This window comes from Gopherus evgoodei, chromosome 3, assembly GCF_007399415.2.
Source record: "Gopherus evgoodei ecotype Sinaloan lineage chromosome 3, rGopEvg1_v1.p, whole genome shotgun sequence".
Classification (NCBI taxonomy): Eukaryota; Metazoa; Chordata; order Testudines; family Testudinidae; genus Gopherus; species Gopherus evgoodei.
This window is the reverse complement of record NC_044324.1, coordinates 170,612,486-170,639,914: the sequence shown is the minus strand read 5'-3', so window position 1 is coordinate 170,639,914 and position 27,429 is coordinate 170,612,486. Positions and strand designations below refer to the sequence as shown.

The following is a 27,429-nucleotide window of genomic DNA, read 5'->3' as shown; positions in this document are numbered from 1 at the left end:
TTTTCCTGGACATTGTGGGGGAAGCAAGGGAATATTGAGCAAAAGTGAGATGCAACTTCCTCCAGCAGAGGTGGAAGAAGCAAAGTTTGTCTAACAGAAGTTGCAATGGTTTAACTAAATCAATTGGCCTGTGTGACACATCACCTCCATATTGGTGCACATAACAAAATTCATTCCACACATGGACATAAAATATTAGAGAGAACAATGTACCCAGCTGTAAGGTATTAATACTATAGATGTCATTTGTTTCTTGTTTGGCCCTCAAATCATACTCTGGATATGATTCAGGGCTTTGTGGTAAATGACCTTAAAGTGAATAACCTGCTGCCCAGTATTTCTTGGACAAAACAAACTCTTGGCCTTGTGCCACTAATTGTTTAATAAAATGGGAAGGCAGAGCCTATTAAATCTGAACCAATGAGAAGGAAGGAGTAGTTGTTTTTTCCCCTCTCTTGGTGCAACAAGTCTTTGTGGCTATATGTAAAGGGACTGTTGCCCCCTTACTAACATTCAGTGGGAGTGTTTGGTTGCTAGCTCCCAGCACTAAAAAGGGAGGGGTCGATGAGAAATCTGGAGCCTGAGACTGACAGTTTCCAGGAACAATGTGGAAAGGCCAATGCTCCAGGTCAGCCTGATTGACAGGGCGGGCAGGCTAATCAAGGAGTCAGGAGGCCAGGGTGGGTCCCATCCTCCCTGTGAGCTGAAATTGTCTGAGTCAGATGGAGTGGGGCTGAGCTAAGGAGAGAGTAGGGACCCAACCTAAGCTGCTGGGAGCAGAGCTGCAGCCCAAAAAGCCAGAGCACAGCCCAGAGAGAGCAGACCTGCCCTGGGAGCAGAGCTGCAGCAACCACAGCCAGAGGGGCCAGACAAGCAGCCCAGGAAGCAGGTGAGAGCTGAGAGAGAGTCACAGAAGCAGCCTGCAGAGCAGACCTGCCCTGGGAGCAGAGCTGTAGCAACTGGAGCCAGAGAGGCAAGAGAAGCAGCCCAGGGAGCTGAAGGCAGAGCAGCAGCAGCAGCCATGCTGAGGCAGTGTGGAGCTGGGGCTGGAGCAGTCCAGAGCTGGGTGCGGTGAGCAGCTGAGGAGAGCGAGGGGGACCCTGGGCAGTGGGCCCAGCACAGGGAGACGCCTCAGCCAAGAGGCTCTGCAGGCCAGACTTGGAGGGGGATCATAACCCTGACAGAGCGGGGCTGATACTAGGGAGAAGGGTCCCTGCCACGCAGAGCCTGAGTGTGTGTGGCCACTGCCAGAGCAAGTGTCCAACCCACAGCGTCCCTGTAGCACAGCCAGGGCCTGAAGAGGAGGCCTGGGACCTACAAGGAACAGACTGTGAAGTGCCCTGATGTCCAGAGACACTGTTTGTGATGGTTCCTGCCACAGAGCAGGGTGATGTGTTTTCCTTTAATCTTTTCCATTTTTCCTTATTCTTTTTTTAAATTAATTGTTAATTAAATAACTTGTATTTGCTTTAAATTGCATGATGTGATCAGTGGGTCAGGGAGGTGTGCAGTGCAAAGAGAGTACCCCGGAGTGGGGACACCCTAGCCCCTGTCCTGGGTGACCACAGCAGGGTTGGGGGTTGAGCCCCCCAGGAATCCTGGGCCCAGCCTTGTTGGGGTTATGAGGACTCTGCCAGACAGGAGAGTGGAAGGGGAGTCCTCAAGGGCAGGGAGTCCTCTGGGTAAAGGAAGTGGGAGCGAGGACTCACATCCTTTCGCCAGCCCACTTCACCGGGGTAGTGCAGAAGCCAGGAAAGTTCCCCACAATAGCGGGGCCATTCCCCGCTTACATATAGAATGCATGAAGGGGAAAAGTGGGCATGGATTAATAGGAAAAACACTATGTGCAATGTGATTTACTCCACAAAAGTTCTGAGTGCTGAGAAAAATAGTGCACTGGACTATATCAACCTTCTAGGCGCTGGAGGAGCAAAATGTGCTTAACATCTCTATTATAAACCCCTGACATTCAGTCTATTTGGGTTAAAACATGATTCCTTAAGTCAAGGGCCTTAAAAAGTGTAAACATATGATATCTATGCAGTTACTTTTATCCACCAAACTTATAATCTCCTCAAAGAATTAAATCAGGTTTATTTGATGACACCCATTTTCCATAAAACCGTGTCTACTGGCATTGGTTCTATTGCTATCCGTTAATCCTTTATTCATAGAATCCATTATCACCTTTTTCATTATTTTGCCTGGGATTGACTGGCCTGTGGTTGCCCTGGGGGGTCATCCTGCTTCCCCTGTTGGAATACGGGCACAACATTATCACGCTTCTAGCCTTCTGAATTTCTCAGATGTTTGAACCTGGGTCTCCCACGTGCCAGGTACGTACTTTAACCACTAGGCTATTAGGTAAAAGAGCAGTGGCACTTAAGAACATAAGAACTCCCATACTGGGTCAGACCGTGCTTCATCTTGCCCAGGATCCTGTCTCTGACAGTGGCTTGTACCAGAGATTCTTGGCCACTGTACAGAATAGGACAATTATGGGGGTTGCCCTGAGCATGGGGTTGCGTCCTTAACTATCTTGGATAAATGCCATTGATAGACCTAACCACCATGAACGTATCCAGTCTTGTTTTTGAACCCACTTACATTTCTGGCCATCACAACATCCTGTGGCAATGAGCTTCACTGATTAGTTATGTACTGCGTGAAAAGTACTTCCTCTTGTTTGTATCAAACCTGTGACCTAATAATGTCACCAGGTGACTCGTAGTTTTTGTATTGTGCAACAGGGTCAATAACATGTCTTTATTCACTTTTTCCACACCAGTCATGATTTTATACATCTCAGTGGTATCCATCCTTGGTAGTCTCTTTTCTCAGCTGAACAGACTTCATCTTTATCCTCTGTCCTCTGTAGTAGCTGTTCCAGACTCTATCACCTCTGCTGCCCTTCTCTGAAATGTTTCCATTTCCACTATATCCTTTTTGAGAGGGGGTGCCTAGAACTGCACACGGTATTCAAGGGGAGGTGCTCACCAGGTATTTACATAATGGCATTGTGATATTTTCTATCCCTTTCTTAACATTCTGTTAGCCTTTTTGCCCACTGCTGCACATTGAGTGGAAGTTTTCAGAGAACTATTCACAGTGATGCAAGATCTTTCTTGCATAACGAAAATTAATGTAAAACCCAGCATTGTATATGTAGAGGTGGGATTATTTTTCCAGTGTGCATTACTTTGCACTTACCTGCATTGAATTTCATCTGCCATTTTGTTGCCTAGTCACCCTGTTTTGTGAGATCCCTTTGTAACTTCTCCCACTTCCTCCTCCATAATTTGTGTGTGTGATATATGACCTGGCTTAGTCACCTGTCACAGACCTGGCTGGGCTCCCACTGTTCGTGGCTCACCAGATTGCTGTGAGGGGACGAAGTCATTGAATCCCTGGGTGTTTTAAACCCGAGTCAGAACAGAGCTTGGGCGCTGTCCCAAGGCATAAGTTTGGGGAGAAGATCCTTTTATCTAGCACCCTCTCCTGAGAGTGTGCCTACACAGTCCTGCTGTTCACTCTCTGGAAGTAGTGCTGATTCCTCCGCCTCCCCCTGTAGCTTAAACATGCCTTCTCCCAGAACTTCACCCAAAGATTTCAGACCATCGGTTTCTCACACACGGACACACACACACACACTTTGCACAGAAGTCTAACGCATTATTCCTCTTTACTTAATCATATGAGAAATACACAGATCTACACAAGAATAATAAACCCTACATGCATTTCCTTGCCTCAGTTTCCTCACTGCTCCAGGGAAGTCCTGAGGCTGGGATTGGAGTCCTTTGGGCCCACCCTGTCCAGCATCCTTCTGTTCCAGTGCATGGCTTATGTTCTGAAACTTGGAGCCTTCTCTTCCTCCAGGTCAGCTTGTGTCCTTTGACTTGGTCAGTCTGTCTGCTTCCCTCCTCCTGCCCAGACTTCCTGAGCACAGCTCTCCAAGTCTTCTTCCTGTGAATGCTTTCATAACCCTTTGCTTTGGTCATCACCTGCTGCTTTTCTCCTGCTTTGGAAACTTTCCACTGCTCCACTTCCCCCCTCCCATCAGACAGAGAAGCATGGGTCTCCTTCCAGCTCAAGCAAATTCCCTTAGCATACCTATCATCCAGTCAAAACCCAGCTGCTAAAGTTAAGTTCCCCTCACTGGCGTCCAGTTTGTGTGTACCTGCTACAGGCCCTGTCAGCAATGGTGAATACTTATTGAGACTGGGGTGTTCCATGATACAGCAATTCCATAATAACTTTGTAATGTCACTTAGAATTCATAAGCTGCACTGACAGATCCCCACAGGAACTCACTCCAGGAGACAGTTCAAGACTGTAACTCCTGAGTGGAGGAGGCATCTCCCTCTGGCCCCCAGAGGTAGGCACTTAACTCCCTTTGAGGGGTGGGGTGTAGGCCACACCCCTCTGCTCAGGATTTCTTATTGGCTAGGTTAGGCAGCTCCCTGCTCAGCGTGCTGTTGTTTTTTAATCCTATTCTTAAAGGCCTAATTCTCCCCCTGAACTGTACAGGCAGTCAGGATGCCTAAACCGGGTTGTGAAGTCCAGTAGGCCCCAGAGCACCTAAAAGTCAGGCAATGCCGTGCTCAGTGTTACAGTGCCCGTTGGGAATCCCAGCCCTTAGCGGACAGGCAACTCAACATGAGCTCCCAGTGTGCTGCTGTGACAAAAAGGCTAATGCAATCCTTGGGTCCGTGAATGGGGATGGTAAGTGGGAGCAGCGAGGTGATTTTACCTCTGTGTGTGACATAGGTGGGACCAATACTGGAATACCGTGTACAGTTCTGGTGTCCACATTTTTGAAAGGATGTTAAAATATTGGAGTGTGTACCAAAAAGAACCACCAAAACGCTTGAAGGGCCGGAGATGACCCCTTATAGCGAGGGGCTTGGAGTTCAGTCTGTGAGTTTGGCAAAAGATTGAGGTGACTTGATTACAGTGTGTAAGTACCTTCCCAAGGAGAAAATACTGACTCTGAAGGGCCTGTCTTCACTGCAATTACACCTGTGCCTGGCCTGTGTCAGCTGACTTGAGCTCACAAGGCTCAGGCTAAGAGGCTGTTTAATTGGACATTTGGGTTTGGGCTGGAACCCGAGCTCTGGAACCCTCCCTGCTTGTTGGGGGGTCTCAGAGCTCAGGCTCCAGCCTGAGCCCGAATGTCTACACTGCAATTAAATAGCCTCTTAGCCCAAGTCAGCTAACAGCCCTACTGCAGGTATTTAATTGCAGTGTAGACACCCTAATTCAGAAAAAGGCATAACAAGAACCAATGGCAGGAAGCTAAAGTCAGACAAAAAAGAGGAGAAACCAGGCACACATTCTTAACAGTGAGGGTGATTAACCAGTGGTACAAACTACCCAGTGAAGTGTTGACTTGATGGTCTCTTGCTGTCCCCAAATTGACTGCATGCCTTTCTCGGAGATATGCTTTAGCCAAACACAGGTGGTTTTCGTCAAACACAAGTAATTGTGCGTAATACAGGGCTAACTGAGTGTTAGGGAGGAGGTCAGACTAGATCAGTGGCTCTCACCTTTCAACTGTACCCATTTCAGGAGTCTGATTTGTCTTGCATACCCCCAAGTTTCATCTCACTTAAAAACTACTTGCTTACAAAATCAGACATAAACATTCGAAAGTGTGACAGCGCACTATTACTGAAACATTGCTCACATTCTCATTTTGACTATATAATTATAAAATAAATCAATTGGAATATAACTATTATTCATACATTTCAGGGCATAGAACAGTATAAAGAGGTCATTTGTCGATATGATATTTGTTTTGTACTGACTTCGCTAGTGCTTTTTATGTAGCCTGTTGTAAAACTAGGCAAATATCTAGCTGAGTTGATCTAACCCCTGGAAGACCTCTGCTTACCCTGAGGAGTACCCATACCCCTGGTTGAGAACCACTGAACTAGTTGATCTAATAGTTCCCAGCAAAGAGGAACCATGAATTAAAGAAGAAAGGAAAGGCACCAACCTGTTTTCTAGCTCACCTTTGGAGGCTGGAAGCTAATGGACGAGGGGTAAAGTGAAGGATTGAATCCTGCCCCTATTGACTTCAACAGAAGTAGGATTCAAAGTGCAAATGAATAAATTTCAGCAGAGAACAGCTGAGGGGTACAGTGAACACAAGTTTGCGCTGCTGCTTGGGTCTAGATATGGGGATCTGGCGCCAGCAATGGCACAAAGCAAGCCTTTTTTATTGTCAAGGACTCTGATCTCCCTGGGTCCCATGGGGAGGAGGGTATTGTACTGCTGATGGCCAAGAGCGTTGTCAGCTGTGAGTGGCATTGCTGGCCTGCTCTTTCCAGCAGAGGAACAGTGCGAGTGCCGGGAGCTGCAGCCAAAGGAAGAGGCAGACACTGCAGAGCCAGTGGAGGTATTCACTAGATGGAGAAGCCAGAAAGGCCTCTCCTTGTTCATAGCAGGGGGTGGGGGAGGGGGAGAAATGATGGATGGAGAGAGGGCAGCGTGCAGACTTCTAGAAGCAGCTATCACAGGCACACACCTTCCATGTTTGGCTTTAGACAAGACAAAATGCTGCCTGTGTAATAAATATCTGACGCTTGTTCAGTTATCGGCTGAAGCTGTCTCTGCAGTATGACAGGAGCAGAGATAAGTACCAATCAGTTACAGCTGGGATTGGGAACGATGGGAAGTCTCACTGCTTACCTGTAATTCTTTACCAAGAATAGCAGTGTATTTCCATGCTGGTCATGTGGCCTTTAGAGAGCATCATTCAGGCTCACATGGGCTCCAGGGTTGTGGGGGCTTCAGGCAGTGACATTGGGGCTGAAGTTAATGGCAGCAGGATTGTAATGGCATGTCTGAGTCATGTGCACCTTAGGCCTCGTCCAGACTAGGGGAGGAAAATCGATCTTAGATACGCAACTTCAGCTACGTGAATAACCTAGCTGAAGTCAAATATCTAAGATCGAATTACTCACCCGTCCAGACGGCCCGGGATCGATGTCCGCGGCTCTCCGTGTCGATTCCGGAACTCCGTTCGGGTTGATGGAGTTCCGGAATCGATGTAAGCGCGCTCGGGGATTGATATATCGCGTCTAGACTAGACACGATATATCGATCCCCGAGCAATCGATTTTAACCCGCCGATACGGCGGGTTAGTCTGGACGTGGGCTTAGAGAAATCGTTTGATCAGAGACAGGAATTCACAAATCTAAATGCTCAGTCCCTTGCGTCTGATGAATTACTTAATCCCTTTCTGTTTCCCATCTGTAAAAGGGGAATAATGCTACTCCTTTACCTTCTTACAGATATGATTAGGTAGTTATGGGTAAAATGCCTTGAAGTTGTAAAGCAAGGGTTCTCAGCCTTCTATACTGGGGACCCCTTTCACATAGCAAGCCTCTGAGTGCAACCCCCTTGTACATTAAAAACACTTTTTTATATATTTAACATCATTATAAATGTTGGAGGCAAAGCGGGGTTTGGGGTGGAGCCTCACAGCTCGTGACTCCCCCCGCCATGTAATAACCTCACAACCCCTAGGGGGCCCGACCCCCAGTTTAAGAACCTCTGGTGTAAAGCAATGTGTGTTATCAAGATTGGTCAGTCTGGTGATGGTATATGAAGAATTTTTTATAGCCCTGAGAACCTGCAAGCCAAACTCCTGATAGACTGACCTTGCTGACTTTCATGCAGAAAGGGAAAGGCAAAAGGTAAACAAACAAATGGTGACAGGCTGGCTTTTAAGGATTTGCTATTGAAGGAGTCTGGGGTGTAGTTGTAGCTGTATTGGGCCCAGAATATGAAGGGACAGGTAGGTGAAGTAATATCTTTTGGTGGACCCACTTCTGTTGGTGAGAGAGACAAGCTTCTGAGCCACACAGGGCTCTTCATCAGACCCGAAGCTCAAAAGCATGTCTCTGTCATCAGCAGAAGTGGGTCCACTAAAAGATATTTCCTCCCCCCCCCCCCGTCTCTCTTGGAGGAACTGTAAGGAACAGAAGTACTGAAATCTACCTCCTTCCATGATAGGATTGTGTGACAGGCCCATCTTCCCCTTTAACTTGCATCAAACATAATGTGTTGGGGTAAAAGGAATGAAACACTAGTGTGGCCAAATCATTCCTGGTGTAACTCCACAAACAGTGGGGATTATACCATGCCCAGAAAGCTGGTTTAACTTCAGGGCCCAGGCCTGCAGCAGGCTTTTACCCTGACAAAACACCCACAGAGCCCTGGGTAGTAGCATGAATTAAGTGGGCCAGGTCAGCGCTGTAGGTCTGTGGGCCAGGTCAGCGCTGTAGGTTACTCAGCAGGCGAAAGTGGCAAAGTAGTGTACTCAGTGGTGTGCCCAACAAGAACGTGTTCCAGACAAAAGATGGAAGGTGCAAGATAAAATTTCTAATTCTTGCTCACTATACACAGGTTCTTGTAAGAACCTGAAAGCCAGCATCAGTGGCTAGCAGGGAATGGCCCTTTCCAAAAGGGAATCCCTGGGTGGCAGCACATTCATGCAGTTTTCAGAAGACAGTTCAGCATGTTAAGAGTAGAATATCTGTACTTCAGTGCCTTCGCCTTGAATAACTTCAAATAAGTACAGGCAACTAGTATTTAAAAAAAAAAGTTGGTTGGTTTATACAGTGCTTTGAATGGAGCTGTGTATAAGTGCAGATTTTTTTTTTTGGTTGTTCCTTCAGTTTCCCCCTATTATGGTTACATAGAATGGTCATTCCTTCCCCTGCTGTTTGGGGACATTATTTAAATCTTTATCTCTGGGATATTAATCTTTGAGCTTCTTGCCCCCAAGGGAGAAGACTCTGTGGTTTTGAATTTTGGAATCCAGTTTTAGGCTTTCTGCCAAAAGAGACTTTTATACATTTTATTTATGGCTTTAAGCTGGTCTATTTGTAATTTTCTAGTCTGTATGTTTACCATAAACTACACTTCGTATTTCTGGAGTTATCTGTCCCTCCCCCAACAGATTTCAGAGAGGATTTTGATAGGGACAGCTTGAGATGGGGAGGAGGTCTCTTTCAATGAGTTAATAATATGGGGCACAATGAGAAAGCTGCTTGATTTGTCTCTGTCACAGGAAAGGCTGTTCTGCTTTGAGATGCAATCTTTAGTTTTCTCTCACACACTCTAAAACTAAAGTGTTACATTTTTAACCTCACCCTCCAACTCTAATTGGTTTTGAAAGGAGTGTTGCACAAACTTCATCTATATGAGGCACCTAGAGTGATAGGCACCCTAGAAATACCTTATGGACTATTTGGACTTTGGCTAGTATGTGGCCAGCTTACAGAGCAGCGAGAACCTCCTCCTGCCTCTTGAAGGGTTGAGACTTTTTTCGTTTCCAAATGCAGGTTTTTATTTGTCTTTCTCCACTTGAAGCTATTTGTTATACAAATGGCACTTACAAAAAATAAAAAAACCAAAACCATTAACAAAATTTCAGAGTGAGATGTTTTCAAAGCCACAACACCCAATAAAGGAGACTGAAAAATTCTTGACCTATTGTCACATGGAAGAAGCCAGAGCAGGTGTTACATGGTTCAAACTGCAGCTAGGAGTGGGAAGAGGGCCACAGTGGATACAAAAGCCAGCAGGCAGTATGTGCCAAGTCACAGGATTGTTCAGGATTTCAGCACTTGTTTCTTTAGAGGCATCTTTGTCCCTAGAGTTGATTGGTTTAAAAACAATACTGATAGACATCACCCCTGAATTTGAAAGAAGGCAGATGAACCCAGAGGTAGAGTCCTGGCATCACATTAGGAGCAGAGATGATAGGGAGCCCATTTCATCCCCACTCAGATTAGGGGTGCCAGTTACTCTCTATTCAGAGAGTTTAGCACCAAGCTCCTATGGGAAGAACCCTTGTGCTCTCAGGGTCTGAGCCTGTACCCTTGACCTCAGTTGTCACAGGATCAGGGTTATAGTGAAAATTATCTAGTGATTGCATCTGCCTGCAGTTTCTGCCTGAGTTATGAATGCTAAATGAATCATCACCCCTTGTAAACACATTCTTGGTTAAAGGACATGGTATCAACACAGGTAGCCATCTGTGCCGGACCAAGCACATCATGGGTGTAACTTGGCCCTCCTACAGGGTTTAAAAATTGGCTTTACTGGGCAGAAACTGTCAGCATGCCTGACCCTGAGCCAGGGCAGGTTAGGGATGAGAGGACAGTTCAACATCTTGGCCTATTCAGTCCTCTCTAGGGCTGTTAAAGAGAGGAACATAAGAACTGACCCACTGTATCAGAGCAGTGGTCATTTCCAGTCCACTATCCTGGCTGTGCTGGTAGCCACTAACAAATGCTTCAGATGAAGAATCGCTAACAACTTTCCGTTACAGCCTGGCTTATGCCCTGAAGCCGTCAGCATTTACTGCTTCTGCAAAATGTTCTATCCTCTTTAATGCAGCTGTTGTAACTGTGGAGGCACTAGTGGCAGCTCCACAGTTAAGGATGAGCCTACATAGATTCAAAATAATATTGGCCATTTAATTGATCCAAGTCTGTGTACTAAGAATTTGAGACCAACTCATTATCCATGGGCCAGCCCATTGTTGTTAACAACTTCTGGGTAGAATCAACTTGAACTGTTCTTCAGCTCCCTTGGGGGAGGGACTGAAAGGTCACTTTCGGGGGGACCTCTGAGTCAGTCACTTCCTTTCAATTTTTAGCCACAATGCTGCACAGTGCATTGTAACCACTGATGTTTATTGCCTGCCTCTTCAATTAGCTGGACCTCTGTATAATTACAATGTTAAGCAAACATGAAGCATCCTTCCACATACAACCATAACCTCAGTAAAATTATCTGCCACAGGAGGTGGTCCATCTACTAGGTAGGTAGATAGAACTAATGTGTGTTTTTTATAGTGCTTCCCATCCAACGAGCTCAAAGCAAATAGCCAATCAAGCCACCTAGGAGGTGGCTATTGTTGACCTCATTTTAGTTGGAGCTAGTGTTACCAAGAGCTGCATCCGTACCCTGCCAGCCAGTGGACCCCTCAGCCCTGGCCTAGGTTCCCTGTACATTGCATGGACACAATTACGTGCCAAAGAAAGCGATTCACAAGCCAGCCTGCTGACTGGGGAGCTGCCTAAGCTAGGCAGTAGGAAATGTTGAGGAGATCATAGCTGTGACCCCTGTCCCAGATTTAGGTACGTAAGCCAGCTCAGCGCTTTCTCATGAAGAATGATGGTGCCAGAGGGTATTTCCCAAGCTCTCCTATTGAAGCTGCTCCACTTCAGCCCAATGACTAATTTATACAGAGGGATGGATTTTAGTCTAGCGATTAGCACACACTCCCAGGAAACCTGTCTCCAGTCCCAGCAGCAATATCTGTGTCATACATCTGGAACAGCTTCAACAGGAGACAGTGAGATTACCCAAGGACACCCAGGCAGGTGGGAGGCCTGGGTTCAAGACGCTGCTCCAGAGCATAGAGGTGAGATCTGAATCTTGGTCTCCTAGGTCCTGGGTGAGCACTAGGGTCTTGCCCAGAAAGGGGAGAGTGGTGGGGCTCCTCCATCTCCCCTGGCTCGGTTTTGTGTAGGACCTAATTCACAAGGCATGCTCTTAAGTGGGCCCTGAGAACACCTACCAGGATCAGGTGCCACAGTATGTTCACCAGCAGAACCTTGGGAGTCTAGGGAATTTTGATGCCTACAGGGTTAGATGGTAGAGTTTTGAGGATCTAAATTTTGGAGGTGGATGCCCAAATCCATTTATGAAGCTGATGACTAATACATAAAAGCTGCACTAAGGCTGGGCATAGCTAGGACTCCTGCATTATAACTACCAGACAGTGCTGCTTCCTACTGAACTGAGTTTTAATAGGAAGATGGAGACACTGGTTCAGACTTGTCATCAATAAAGGTGAAACACAAAGTGGCTATAGTCTGTTTATTCATGGAAATGTTAAATCTGTAAGACAAAGTTAGGCTTCAGTGTGAAGTATGGGGCTGGAGCCACATAAACTAGGGGTATGTTCACATAAACACTACAGCAGTGCAGCTGCACTGGTTCAGTGTAGACACTACCTATGCCAGCAGAGGTGGTAGATAGACTGATGGAAGAACTCTTCCATCATTGATGTAGCACTCTCTTTACTGGGGGTTAGGTGGGTATAGCTTCATCTCTTGGGTGTGGATTTTTCACACCCCTGAGAGACATAGCTATCCCATGTAAATTCCTAGTGTAGACCAGGCTTCAGCATGTATACAGAAGCAAGGTAAGCTAGAGGATCACACTGCATCATGGTGCATAATGCAAGAGAATTGAAAAGGAGTAGTTCCAAGCAGATTTTTTCTTTGGGTACCTGCTAGAGCAGTGATCAAGTTTGTACACAGCAGGAATCAACCCAATCAGCTAAGATACAGAGGAAGTTTTCTGCTTTACATTATGTAATTTTAATCCCCCCAAAGCTACATATATTTTTAGCCCTCAGTATGTTTGACATTGTTTCATAGGAAGTAAACAAAAAACAACTAACCTCTCATTCACAGCAGTGTCTTGCACAAGTATCTCTTCAGGTAGCAGAATCTACAGAAAACCATTTTAATTTTGGTTCAATTACTTACAAAGAAGTATTAGCAGTTGCTGGAGGAATATATATTTTAGGACAAGTTTCTCAATACTAGAACAGTCCGTCTAAATTCATATTCAGAGAGGTTTTAAGTTAATGTTGGGGTAGAAATATTAACTTCGATTGCTGAATCATGAGGGGCTGAGTCAGACTTGGGGTATTTTTTTTTTTAAAAGGGACAGAAGGTTTCAAAACCAAACTAGGATGTGTGCAGTGCTACTCCTTAAGATAATGTGGGCTATGGGGAAGAAAAGTTCCAGCAAGGCTTCAGTGCCAGAGCTCAGACAAACCGGCAAAGAGCAGGTACAGTACCCCCAGCAGGTGCTGGAGCACGGACTCGGAGGGAAAAGTTTTAAGTGGAGACACACTCTGGCTTGGTTTTATACCCTCCTCCCAAAGCGGTTTCTCTTCACCTGAACTGCACTCTGTGAGCCCTTTGTGCTCCCTTCCTTTGCCTAATCCACTCAACATTTAAAAAAACATTATGGCACAAACACGCTACTTGACACCGTCACATTGCTTACTCTGTTAGATCCATGTCTCTAGCGACTTTACACACCTCAAGGCAGGAATGGTTGGTGCAGTGTCTAGCACAGTAGGACATGGTAATAAAAATACTCATTATGTGCAGACAAGCTCCACCCCAGAGGGACATTAACCTTCTCCAATGCACATCCTCAAGCAAACTGTCCACACAGCCTTGTGGTTTTTAATTGATAACTATTAGCAGGCACAGGGCAGGGTATAAGTATAGCAGAACTGAAGAGGAGGGGAGAAAAGGTTGCTGTATACTGTGAATCTTTATAGACAGGAAGGGCATTTAAAAAAACCACCACCATGTCTACTTGAACAGCCATCTACAGTAGTAAAGTTAATAAAAAGCCAACAGGGTTACAGATAAATGTATTTTAATTAAGATTAAATATATTATTCCAAGGTATTTTAAATCGCACTTGTACTGTACTAAACAGCCAGAGGCAATTAAAAAAGTTCGGAAACTGAAAAGTTCTGACACCCAACACGCAACAGTAAATGCTGCCATTTAAAGCGACATACACCGCTCCCAAGAACAATTTTTATATATATATTTTTTAGAGAAAAGTCAAACTTTTTTGTAAGGACAAAATCTAAATCAAAAACTGGAAGAAATATTAGTGCCTGCCTTTATTTTGTACATTTTTAAATACAGGTTGGTTTTTTTAAAAAGCAAGGTACTTCTTAACTCCATGGCCTATATACTGTATGAACACGAGCAGAACATTTTACAAGTGTTTTGGCTGGAGCAGCACTAGCTAGCTATAAGCTAGTAGTGTGTTGCTGAACCAAATGCCAAGACAAGTTAAGCATTCTATAGCTTCTCTCTCCACAGTTGGTATGAGAAAAAAAGTGAATCATGTACATAAAAACCACAGATTCAAAACAACACCCCCCCCAAACGCCACCATCCCTATTGGTTATGGAACTGTACAAGCTGCAACTAATCAATGGAAATCCTACTGCAATAAGTGATTTGAGAAAGATGCAACAGTAATCAAGTGCATTACCCATGCAGAATGCGCAGTTCACCTTTAGCATACCTGAACTCCCTCTCACTCTTTCAAAGCAAAGCTCCATAGAAACATGCACTGTTACTGCAGATACGCACCAGTTAACCATCGGTATTTGTTTTCAGAGCACAAACTATGAAAATGCTTCAACAGCATCTATGAAATATGGCACGAGAGATTAAAGCTAAATTAGTTAAGGATCTGCAGGGACATTCTGCTTTTCCCTGAAAAACATAATTACAAACTAGAATTAAAGCATGGAGGGTTTTCACACAAGTACCCCCAGATTCAACTAAAATGGGTTGTTCCTAGCAGTGATTTCCATAATATTAGTGCAACATTAATCCCTACACTTCACCAAAATGATTCAGATAATTGTTTAAATGCACTATGTGCAGATTTAGGTTTACAAAAAACACAAAGCAAAGCTGAGAGTTGTGCAGAAAACTGATTTCACTTTGAAGTCTACCCGTACAGCAAATCAGCAAACAAGATAAGAATTTATTCATCCTCTGGTTCAGTGCCAGAATCCCACCAGGGCTAGCAATAGGTGGAGGGGGCACTCAGATTCTGCTTTGTGTCACTAGTTACATTTATTTTCAATTGCTATCCAGGGTGTATCTTCGAATTTTGAAGTCAGACAAGAGGCTCCATTTTTACAGCACTGTTGTTTTGATCTAGACTATGCAGCCCCACTGAAAACAAATGCCATTCACTTTTATTCACTACGCTGTTTTAGGAAAGGGAATAAGTTACCTCTTGCATGACGACAGAAGAGAGACAACTTGTTTCAAGTTTTAATGGTGTAAAAATCTGACATCTGAATACAGTTTAAGGGAGAGACTTGCTACATTGCAAATCGTATCTGATTCTGCCCATTAAGGATGAGACTCCCTCTAATAACAAATCATCATAAATTCCCAAAGCACACAGACCAGGCAACACCATACCAACAACTGTTCAGACACTACATGCTTGTGTGTGTAAGTAACAGTTTGGAGGTTTTGTATATGCAATTAGTGTGACTTTAGTCTAGGCACTGGCAGCCAGTGATTTCATTGGCTAACCTCTTGATGCCATTAAGGGCTGGGAGATCCTGTGCTAAGCCCAATGTGATCTTCATTACAATTGTGCAGCAGAAAAATCCGAGCTTCTAATGTTAAAGTTCACACACAAACCGTATAGATACACCAGACAGGGTAAAATACAGACTCAAAAGATCCATTATGTCTGAAGAAAATTCCGAATAAAATGATGTCTTCTGCACAGCCCCAGCCTCCGACACTGCAACATCTTTATCTAGTATAATAAACTCTGTAGTAAACTATTTTTGATCTCCATAATGAGTAGGAGTTGTCAAATTTAAGGAGGTAAACTCCTCTCCCTGGGTACTGGTGGCTGCCAGCATACACTTCTTCATGACAGTCTCGTCTGTATACAGGCACTATTTCATCTAGCTGAGGCTTGCTGGCATTCTTTTTGGCTTTCTCTTCACTGTTTTCTGTAGTGGAAAAATAAAGATCAGTCATTAAATATACTGGGAGATTTTATGCAAATAAAGAATAAAAAAATTCTTGCTTGTTTTTTGTTTTACTAGCCCAACAGGGACCAGGAAGACACAAATCAAAGTTATTTCAGTAACAAAATAAGAAGTATGTTTAACTATTTGGGAACTTTTTTTTTTAATTTATTTTTTAGGAGGGAGGAGGGAGACTGAGGAACTAAGCATTCATGAGGAAGATCTGAGGTAAGATTTCTAAAATGAAGCATGGAAATTAGTCTCTATCCATTTTACAAAAATGAATGAGTGGTACTTTGTGGTGACATTACATTGCTAAGAAGGGGAAAACCAGCTTTTAGTTCAGTTTGATCATGGGTTTCTTCATCAATCATGCACTTTATGAATCCACTAATGTTAAATGACAAACAGAGCCAGGGCCTGATTTTCAAAAGGTCCTGAGCCAACACAGCTTCCATTAAAGTCAATGAGAACAACTGGTGCTCAGCATCTCAGAGTTGAACCATAAGCAATTTTACAGCTTCTTGTCAGAGGATCTCAAAGCCCAGTTACTTAAACTCCTCTCTTGAGAGCTGCTTTTGCTCAAGATCAGAGCTAATACAACATAATGAAAAGACTCAGGGACTGTTGGCACAGTAAAATAAAGGTTAGCTGAGCTAACTGTTGAACTCCTGACAACAGTTAGGGTGGCTGACCTCCTGTTACTCATGTGAGCTGAAGGACAGCCCATTAAGTGAGGTGGCCTAACCTAATGACTAGACCACAGCTGGCTGAATTAAGGTCATAGCCTGAGGCATTTCCAGATGTGGTTCACTCAGTTGTAAAGTATTCACGGGTCATTTTGTTCACTTGTCTATGCAGAGCAGTGGTGTACCCGCAAGAAAATCCCTGTGCACAATTTTTGCAGGCAGGATACAGCACACCCGAAGGTGGCCTAGCAGTTCAGTGGCAGAGGACAGATGGTTGGGTCACAAGCTCCTGCAATGGCATGCCAGACTCCCCAGTGGCTGAAGGACAGGACCTGGGTCCAAGCCTTTGGCCATCCGGGTCATTGCAACATCAGGTCTTGGAAGAGAGGATACTGAGGTTAATTTCCTTCCTGGAAAATATGTCAGCAGGGCAGGAATTGCATCCTTTAGGGGAGTATTAAAGATATATGGAGACTTTCACCACCATGTCTTGAGTTTTGGTCTAACATATAGAATAGTGGAAGTGGGTATTTCATTGCTTGAGTCGTTTGATACTGGAGACTAGACAGTAAAGAATACTCATACATCAGAGACAGGAGAATGAAAGACAACCTACTAAATCTTTTCTATCTCTGACTTTTAAGAGTGGTATCTCTCATGCTCCCTCACATCAGGCTACTTTAACTCACTTGCACAATCACTTGTTTTGATCATGCCATATCATCTACAGATGAAGTTTTCAAAGGGGCCTCTCTACCCAACCTCCATTGCTATCTGAACATGTACAAAAGGCTCCTTTTCTAGGTTTCAAATCACTGCACATAAGGCCCGCAATGCCAATAGGGAAAGGCAGGAAACCATCAGCTTTAGCAATGTCCAAAGATCGATTACAAAGAATGCTTTCACCATACTGTGTGGTTACTTCTCAAACTGACACTTGGCATTGTGATCTTTTGTGTTTAATTTTTTTTTTATTTTTTTTTTTAAAGTTTTATGAAGGAGCATTTCACTTAGCAGTGGCTTATCTTATTACCCTAGTTGGCACCAAGTGTTATCTGGGTTAGTATCTAGCAGAAGCAGGGATGTCCAGATTTGCCTACCACATAGTCATATATTCGGAAATTCAACAGCCTAAAGGTCATGTCCTAAAACAACGGTTTCCCTTAACTTTCAATGTGCAGATGCAGCCCCACAGGTCCCAGCATTACAAGCTTTGCACTTTACAGCTCCTTCTATCAAAGAACTCTCAGTGCAGAAATAAATTTTGCCTCTCAATAGCCATATCCAAGATGGTATGTTTTACCGATTAGGAAGTCAAGAGAGTGGTTAAGTGACTTGCTCAAGGTGACAAAGTATCAGGATGAGAAACAAAATCCAGGCCTCCCCCCTTTGCCTTGATCACAAGACCAAGATCATCCTTCCACCCCAGCATGCAATGTTTGAGCACCTTGTTCAAGATGGAGCATACCAACTCCCACAGTCTACATGAGCATCACTACAGTGTTTAAGGAACTTTTTTTTTTAAATCACTTCTCTTACAGCCCCCAGATTAGAGGGAAAAAAAATCAGCTTATCAGCTGAGCATTTAACAGCAGCAACATTTGTTTCCCTTGGTGTGTCTTTCACACCAAAAGAGAAGAGGACAAGAGAGTAAAATAGAACCATAAAAACTGGCAACAGGGACCAAGGCATAAGCACAACAGAGAGACACGCACAGAGCCATGGCTCCTGAAGCCAAACAATCACCAGAATTGAAGTTTTCACTTTAAAAAGTTGTATTTCAGACCTTGTGGTTGCAAAATAAAAGCTTGAAATGTAAGCCAAGTGTAACCACGGCAGTGGTGTCTGCAGACAGCCTGAAGAAATGATTCTAAAGAGGTGTTAACCTCCTCATTTATTCCAATGCGGTGTTAACTTTCAAAGCCCTACTGCTCTGGGAGGACCCCCTACACACTGAGCATTGTGTAGTACCCTTGCTGTCAGCCCCCATTGCAGCTCTGTTGGGGTGTTGGTGGCAGGACCTCTTTGCTTGGGTGGCTAAGAACATTCCTCTCTCCTCTGGGCATTTCCCCAGCCTGCTTAAGGAGCAGCGGTCAGGACAGGAGGGAGGCTCTATCTTGCCAGAAGAAGTAGTAATAGTGACTCTTCCCTAAGCCATATGAGTGGCCCCTGCCAAGGGGTTGTGGGGACCAACACATGTGCAACTAGGGCCATGACTGCCTTAGCCTGGCCCCAGGCAGATGTGGTACTTGAAACAACTATTAACTAAGATTTGGAAGGGATAGATTTCATTTTTAGAGGGATACCAGCTGTGCAGAGTGCGCGCGTGCGCGCACACACAAACAAAAAAAGACCCTTACATTAGAGTATGGCCAACAGACACCATTAAAAGCGTATATAAAATAAGCAAATATACCTTCATCTTCATCCTCATCATCACTGGATTCGCTGACATGCACACTGACTGCAGTGTTAGGGGAGTCTGTCCATTCAAAATATACCCCAAAACCAATGTCATAATTGTCTGTAGCAAACTCCCAGAAGAGATATGACCCCTCTTCATGAGTTGGTACTCTGACTGTAACCACTTCTCCTCGGCCTACTGTGATCACAGAATCTGCATCTTGTCGGATCTTCTCTTTGAAGTCTTTTATCTGAGGTCGTGTCCACATGGATGGAGCTGCTATCACTGGAACAGATTCTAAAAAGGAGGGAAAAAGCATGGAAGGTGAATGACTTGCCTCTAAAAATACAGCTGCTTTAACGTTATGCAATAACATGTCACTTCTGTAAGACATGGCACCACGCAGCCTCTGCAGGACAAGTCTCCAGGTTGCTTCCTAAATTGAGCTTTCATGCTACTACAGGACAATGCCCTTTTAACAGAGGTCTAGCAAACTCACATGCAATACATCATGAAGCCTGCATTGTAACACTGTACATATTACAAATCTGCCCCTTAGAACTAAGTCTGGCTGACTGTTTCATTCAATTTGCAGCTGCCTGCACATCTAAGCTGACTAACAATACTATCTAGCTTTATTTAGGCAAAATTTCATTCAAAGACATCACTTCAGGGCAGAGCAATATGGGTTACTATTTCAGTAAAAGGCACTGCTTCTATGACAGCTACACACGGTTATATAAACCCTTTAAACAAATCCTTGAAATGTAACTCCTAAACATGCAAGCTGTTTTATTTGATATGTGCTCAGTATAACTGCTCCACATTTTTCACATAGGACCAAAAACCCACCCTCTAGTTTCTTGCTAGGGCCTGCCCAAATCTTACAAGGATTTTGGATGAAGGTGGGCAAGTGCCACTGATAAGGCCAGGAATAGTGATTGACAGAACTGGGGTGTGGGGGAGGGAAGCTGGTAGTGAGTTGATTTTCCTCCTCCAGCTCCACAGACTTTTACAACAGGGCTGTCCATGTGAGCCCAGGGAACAGTGAGAAGCTGCAGTCTGTTTGGCTGGAAGGGGGATGGATCTGGATCATGGAGAGAGCAGCAGCGGCAGGCGGAAAGGAGAACACAAAAGTTACTCCTTTAGAGTCACTCCCTTTAGGTACTTGGTCCTAGTGTCCATGAGAATATGCCCCCTGGCACATTCAACCAACAGGTCCCTACCCCATAAGTCCCACTTGTGCAATCTATCCTATACAAAGAGAAGCTCTGCAACAGAACTTCGACCTTACATTCCTTCCCTCTACGGTCTTGTGTGTCAGTTATCTTCAGCTGAAAAGGACTGGATGGGGCTCTTTGGGGTTGCTGCATATTCATCTTTTTTCATAGGAACTGAGCACACTGCCTTTATACCCAATCCCTTCTGCCCTAGGAAAGGGAGAGAGTGCGCCCAAGAACCATATCTAGCTCTGACATGGTAGTAGGGAGTGCTAACTACAGAGCTACAACCGCAATACCAGAGAGAGAGAGAGAGAGAAGCAACAGGTCACTTACCTTATAGAACTGGGAGTTCTTTGAGCTGTGTGGTCCCTATCTGTATTCTATTGTAGGGGCGAATGCACTCTATGCATCCCGAGTTGGAGGATTCTTGTAAGCAGTGTCCGTTGGTCCGTGCATGTGCCCTTCCTCTCCTTGTGTCTCAGACCAAGAGATAATGGGCAGAACAGACCAACTGCCTCTCCAGTCCCTTCTCTACTATGAATCCAGGAATGATCCACAGCAGAGAGGAATGTGAAATACAGATAGGGATCACCTATCTCAAAGAACCTCCAGTTACTATAAGGTAAGTAATTTTTCTTCCAGTGCTGGCCCCTATGTGCATTCCGCTGTTGTTGACTGTCAGGCAGTATTCAAGTAGGAGGAGGGTGAGAGAATGCAGGCAGCAGACTTTCCCAAAGGATGCATCAATGGAGGAGTCCTGTACCAGAGCATAATGTCTCATGAATGTGTGGCTGGAACTACATGTGGCTGCCTTGCAAACATCCAGAATAGGCACTTCCTGAACCACTGCCACTGATGTAGCTTTGTGCTCTTGTAGAATGAGCCCTTACCTCAGGAGGAAGAGAAAGAAGTGACAGCTGGTAGCAGAGTAGGATACAGCCTGAAATTCATTTAGAAATCTGCTGGGAAGAGACAGCGTGGCCTCAAAGTCATTCTGCTATAGCAAAGAAAATCTTAGATTTTCCAGTTGGTTTTGTCCTTTGTAGGTAAAAAGCCAAGGCCTGTTGAATGTCAGCAGAATGCTGTCTTCTCCTCAGATGTATGTGATTATGGAAAACCACAGCTGATTGACTGGCTTAAGGTGAACTCTGAAAGTACCTTGGCAGTGAACTTTGGATGTAGTCCTGATAGGACTTTGTCCTTATTACATATAGAGTATGGCGGATCCACCATTACGGCTCTGAGTTCCCCCACCCTTCTGGCTGAGGTGATGGCCAAAAGGAACATAATTTTTATTGATAGGTGATAGATGGAACATGTTCCTAGTGGTCTGAAGGGTGTTTCTAGTAGTTTCAGAGTGCTGAAAACAAAGATCAAGTCCCAGCAAAGGACAGGCTTCCTTACTGGTGGAAAGGTTCTGACTGGGCCTTTCAAGAATCTGTTAGTCAATGGGTGAGTGAAAACTGAGTAACCATTGAGGGTGGATGGCATGCACTGAATGCTGCCAGGCAGACTCTTATAGGACTGAGCAAGAGCCCAGTTTTGAGCGAGATGATAGCTCAAAATAAGGGGAATATCTGCCTACTCAGATATGTGTTTCATCTGTATCCATATGGGAAAACACTTCCCCTTGGCTGAACAGCATTTCCTAGTGTACTTTTTTCTGCTGCTAAGGATGGCTTGCATGGCTTCAGAGCAAGAACATTCTAGGTTGATGCCCATCCAAAATCCAAGCCATCAAATAGGTTGAGATGCTTGATCTTGCTCTTCTCCTGGGTCAAGAGTGCAGGAAAGGACAGGATGCTGATCAGAGGGTGAGATGATGTAAGGAAATTTGGGAACCCAATCTGTCTGGCCTAATGGGGACAATGAGGCTGATTCGTGCCCTGTCCTGTCGAATTTTTCATATGACTCAACATAGAAGTGGTAAGGGAGAAAATTCACAGCCAGATGCCCTGACCAGAGGAGAAGACGACGATTGCCCTGAGCGTGTAGCTCTAGAACACCTTTGGAACAGCAAATGTTGCATTTCCATTTGGTTTGGGAGGCAAATAGTTCCCAGGTGGGACTTTCCTACTGAGTGAAGATACTGTTCACTACTGAATCATTCAGCTCCGACTTGTGATCAGTGGCAAAATGCCTGTGAGGGTGTCTGCCAACACATTCTGAGTTCCCAGAAGGTAAGCTGCCAACAAGGTAATTTGATTCCTGACACCTCAGTTCCATAGGGGGATAGCTTACACACAGTGAGAAATGGATCTTACCCTTCCTAGTTTACTGATGTAAAGACAGACAATTGCCATATTATCTGACATTATGAGGACATGCTGGGACTGGATAAGTTGCAGAAAGGTCTTGCACGCTTCTTGCACTGAATGATCCAGAGATTGATGCACATCCTGGTTTCTTGGGGCATTCAACTGCCCTGTGCTATCTGGCTGTCCACACGGGCCCCCACTCCTATCTAAAGAGGGAGGCATCTAATGACGGTCTTTTCCAGTGTGGGGTATAGGAAGAGAACACCCACACATACTTGACTGGGATCCCTTCCATCAATTTAGAGATGACATTATTCTGGAAGGAACTGTCATTAAGATGTTTGCGTTGTGTTTGGTTGGTGAACATGCTGTTTGGAGTCATGCCTGTAGGCAATGTAAGAAGAGTCTGGTGAATGGGATAACAAGTGCATGAAGCCACGTGCCCCAGGAGGGAGATACAAGTTTTGAGTGGTGCTCAAGAGTTGCGCATAACCTGGTCTATCAGGTCACTCATGGAGAAAAACCTATCCATTGGTAGATAAACTCTTGCCATGACTGAATCCAGGGTCGCCCCTGTAAAGTCTATGGTGTATGTCAGAGGGAGGATAGATTTTTTCCAAGTTTACACTGACTCCTAAAGAGGATAGGTGCTGAAGCATTAATGAGGCCTCCTGTGTCCTCACAAAAAGAAGCAAATAACTGAGATAAGAGAAGACGGTGAGGACATTCCAGCTGACTTTGGTAAATACCTTGAGGTGCAGGCAGGCTGAATAGGAGCACCCTATATTGGAAATGGTTGGGACCCACCACAAATCTGAGAAACTGCCTGTGGTTGGGTGAACATTCACATCAAGAGCTGTAAACCAAATGTCCTTTTCCAGGAATGAGATTATTGATGCCAATGTGACCATGTGAAATATCAGTTTATGAAAAAAGTGGTGGAGACTGTAAAGATCAAGAAACGGTCTCCAATCTCAATTTAAGCAGAGATGCATTGGTCATCTGAAGCACAGTTAGAGGAAGACCGGCTCTCAGGCTTGTGAGAGCATTTCCTGCCTGCTGACAATGGATCCCCTAACACCAGCATCAGACCTCATTGTGGGATGTATTGTGGCCTTCTCTGTGAGGTGCCTTCTAAGCAGAGCTCCTACGCCTCACATGTACAGATAGAGACGCAGGCAGATATTGCACCTAGCCAAGATGGGTGCCTCGCCAAGGCAGTAAAGGCAGCATGATGGTCAGGAAACAGTGTTTGAAGCCCAGAGTTTTGGGAATAGTCCAATATCTGTAATGGGATATATGGGAAGTTTCCCCAAGGCAGGGAACATATCAAACTAGAAACACTCTTAAAGTATAAACTTTCTAAAAGTATTAAAAACTATGTACAAAATTCACTGAAGGCAAACTTGAAATATTTACAGATCGAAGAATAATGACAAAGCAGCAGCTCTGGACCCGGGAGGTTCTGACCCAGGCTATACAGTGGCAAGAAGGAACTGGAGAGGCGGTTGGTCTGCTCTGCCTTTTATACCCTCAGTTTGAGACACAAGGAGAGCAAGGGTGCACGTGCAGACCAATGGATGCTGCTTACAGGAAATTCTCCAACTTCAGGTGCACAAAGCACATGTGTACCCACAGGGGAATACACATAGGGACCAACACTTAAAGAACTAGGCTCTAACAAAAGTCTCTGGTTTCTTGTTTAAATTAAGGAATCTAGTTTTAGTCATACCTTTTGGTCCATTCTCTAGTGCTTCTTCCAACGCATCTGGCTCCAACTCTTTTTCCGGGCTGTCTGTATTAGCATTGGCTTGTCCGTTAATAGATGGGCTTTCTCCTGAGGCAGCTGCATTCACCTTTGGCATGGTAGTCATAGAAGCCCCTGCTGCTGCTGCTGCTGCCTCCTGCTGGTTTTGTAAGGCTGCCTACAGTTAGAGACACTAAGCTCAGTAAAAACAAAGTAGTCATCTTGGGAGTTTTTCCTTCACTATCAAAACATCTTAACCAATTAACATTTCAGAATGTAGACCAACATTTTTCCAATCTGGAGACCTAAAATTAAGCATTTACATCAAGTGGCCTGATTTTTAGATGTGCCGAGCATACACAGCTCCCATTGCAATCAGAGAGTTACATGGAGTCAGGCTATTTGGATCCAGATGCTGAAAAAAGGTTTCAATTGAAAACACTGACCATTTTCAAATTGACTGGAGGCAGCTAGTGGTAATTTGTTTTCACACCTAATTGGAGAAATGATGAAGTGGGCTTTAGTCCACAAAAGCTTGTGCTCAAAATAAAGTGTTAGTCTGTAAGGTGCCACAAGTACTCCTGTTCTTTTTAGTAATCACTATAGTAATTCTGCTCACCAAAAAAATTATTTTTAGAAAAGGCGCACACAGAATTTATCACATTTACTGGCCTTTAATATTTAGCCGGTTGAAAGGGTCTCTTTTGAAATCTAGTCAACTTTTTAAAAGCAAAAGTAGTACTTGAGGGCCATATTAAATCCCCTGCCAGTTTATGGGTTTACAATATCAAATCTGTGTGAATTTGAGACTAAGAGCAAAAGAAGCCCACAGAACTAAAGCAGACAGCAGCTATGGAATGCAAGCCAGAAAAATGGCATTCCAAGGCACAGACTGAGGATGCTTTGCACACAGAACAAAGCCTAAGCACTTTACCAGCTTCAAAAAAGGTCTCAATGGGACGTAAGTGCTACATAGATTGTGTGTGGACCCTTTGCAAATGATTTAATTCACCGAAAGAGAGGGAGAATTGTACCATATAATAATTTATAGTTACATTTGGAATTAGCCAGTGGGGAAGTCTTTTGGATGTAGCAAGGAAGGTTTAATTCCTGAAGAAAAATTGGAAACCCAACCAATTATAGAATTGGTGGGAAGAGCAGATGTATTTATATTTATGCTCATCAAGGGATCAGATTTATATGGTACCAGCCTTTATGAAAAGCAAAGAAAAACAAGAGATGGCTAGCAACAGATGTGATCTGACTTCTAATTCCTTAAAAGACTTTCCTATGAATGGGTCTGAATTAATGTCTTACATTTCCAGAATTTCTGCATTTTAATGTATATTTGTTGCCCTCTGAGCCCAGATAACATTGATACGGGCACATTAAACTATTGAAGTACACACATTATTGCAGAGTGCTTAACATTTGACTTCCAAGAACTCTAACAAGGGTTAAGTGATTGGCAAAGTCACTTCAGACAAGTCAAAGGCTAAACTGTCTACTTAGAATATTCTTAGTCAATGGCTGTTGTAGAAAACTACAGGAAGAGATTAACAAAGAAGCTCCGGTATTTGAATCGGATACAGTGTCAGCCAACCAAACGCCACTTTTTAAACTTTCAGAGTCACTACCTCTTTGACCCAGGATAACAAAAGTGCATTAGCACCTCTGATAGAAAGGTTGGATCAGGGATACCAATGACCCTGTATCTCTCAAATATTCTACTATACCTGTTGCTGTGCAAGCTGGACTTGATACAGCTGTTGCATGTACTGTTGATAGTGCTGTTCTTGAAGCTGGCGAATTAGGATCTGCTGCTGTTCATAGTTGCCTGGATACTGCTGGGCTGCATATTGCTGGAACTGAACAGCAGTCTGGGAGTTCAGTGCTGCCATTATTTGTTGCCTAAATTGTCGGGAGCAGAGTATAAAGATTACAAATGGCTGGAGGTATCAGCAAGTTCACTATTTTTAACTGGCCTCAAACACAGTGAACTCAATTCCTTGTGCCAACTAATTAATACAGATGGGACAAAGCTAGGAAATAATGCAACTGAGATTTCTCCCATCTAAAATATGCCAGTTGAGAAAAGTATTAGCAAGAGGCCAGCTTGTTAGTTTCTACTGACTGCTTGAAAACCCCATTTAAAGTGTTAAATCAAGAGCTGCCTTGCAAGGCACACCATGAGTCACCATTTGAAGTCTGATAAACCAGAAGGAAGCGCTAAAAAGCCAGAATATTGCATTTTTCAGATTTTGAGGCCAGAAAAAAGGGTTTGGTCTTCAAGTAAACATACACAATCCTAATAGTCCTCCAACACAGAAGGCATCAAGGACAGAGTGCCAAAGTAGTCCTATGTCAATGCTTTGTGGTGAAGACAAGAGTTCTGTACAAAAGGAGAATATACATTGTGATACTAGATCTGCCTCAAATTCCCTGGACAACCTGTACTCAACCTGATAGGGAAAGTATAACTGACTGGCCAGATTCAGGGGAGGACAGAGAACATTGTAAGATGGAACACTGAGACAATAGCAGGTTTAATTTGTAACACTTTAGGATTATTACATGGGTTAGTTCTGAGTGGATTTGTACTTTCTTCCTTTTCTACAGGAATTAAATAGGAATTTGATCAGACACATGGTCCATTTAGTCCAATATCCTGTCTCCAACTGTGGCCAGCACCAGATGCATCAAGAGAAAGGTGAAAGAACCTCGCAGTAGGCAGACATGGGATAATTTGCCCCAACCCATTAGGTCTCATCCTGATCTCTAATAGTTACAGACTGGCTTAAACCCTGAAGGATGAGGTTAATATCTCTTCCACAAAATGTTTGACACCTCTGGATATTCTTGATATCAATATATGTATTCAATCCCTTTTCCCCGCCCCCTTAAAATTATTTGCATCAACTTCCTGAAGCCATGAGTTCCACAGTTTAATTACATGGTATGTAACCAAATATCTCCTTTTACTGGTTTTGATTTTCCCACTTTACATTTTACTGAAAGTCATCTTATTCTTGGGTTATGAGACAGGGAGAACAAACTCCTGATCTACATTCTCTGTATCATTTTACACACTTTTATGATGTTCCCTCTTATTTGCCTCCTTTGTAAGATGAGCAATCCCAGTTTTCTCAGTCTCTTCATACAAAAGATTTTTCCAGGCCTTTGATCATTCTCATCACCATTCTCTAAATCCTCCTACTTCTAGACTATCCTTTTTGAAAGAGGTGCCCAGTACTGCCCATAGCATACGCGATGAGGCTGTATCACTGACTTATACAAAGGCATAATAATATTCTTTATTATTCACCACCCCATTCCTCGTGCATCCCAACATCTCGTTTGCTTTTTGACCACAGCTGCACAGGGAGCAGAGGTCTTCATATACAGCGGTTAACAGTTACTTTAGAACCCTGTAAAGTGTCATGGCA

At 44.1% G+C, this 27,429-nt stretch overlaps 1 protein-coding gene across 1 annotated transcript in view; it reads right to left on the bottom strand.

Moving 5' to 3' along the window:
* Positions 1-13,487: 13,487 nt before the first annotated feature.
* Positions 13,488-27,429, bottom strand: part of ACBD3 (acyl-CoA binding domain containing 3) — a 35,923-nt gene continuing 21,981 nt past the window's right edge. Inside the window, exons 5-8 of the mRNA XM_030557389.1 lie at positions 25,720-25,894; positions 23,969-24,161; positions 18,768-19,052; positions 13,488-15,644 (exon numbers count right to left, since the gene is read on the bottom strand). Coding sequence (XP_030413249.1) covers positions 15,439-15,644; positions 18,768-19,052; positions 23,969-24,161; positions 25,720-25,894 — 859 coding nt within the window. The 3' untranslated portion in view covers positions 13,488-15,438. The remainder of the gene's footprint in view (positions 15,645-18,767; positions 19,053-23,968; positions 24,162-25,719; positions 25,895-27,429) is intronic.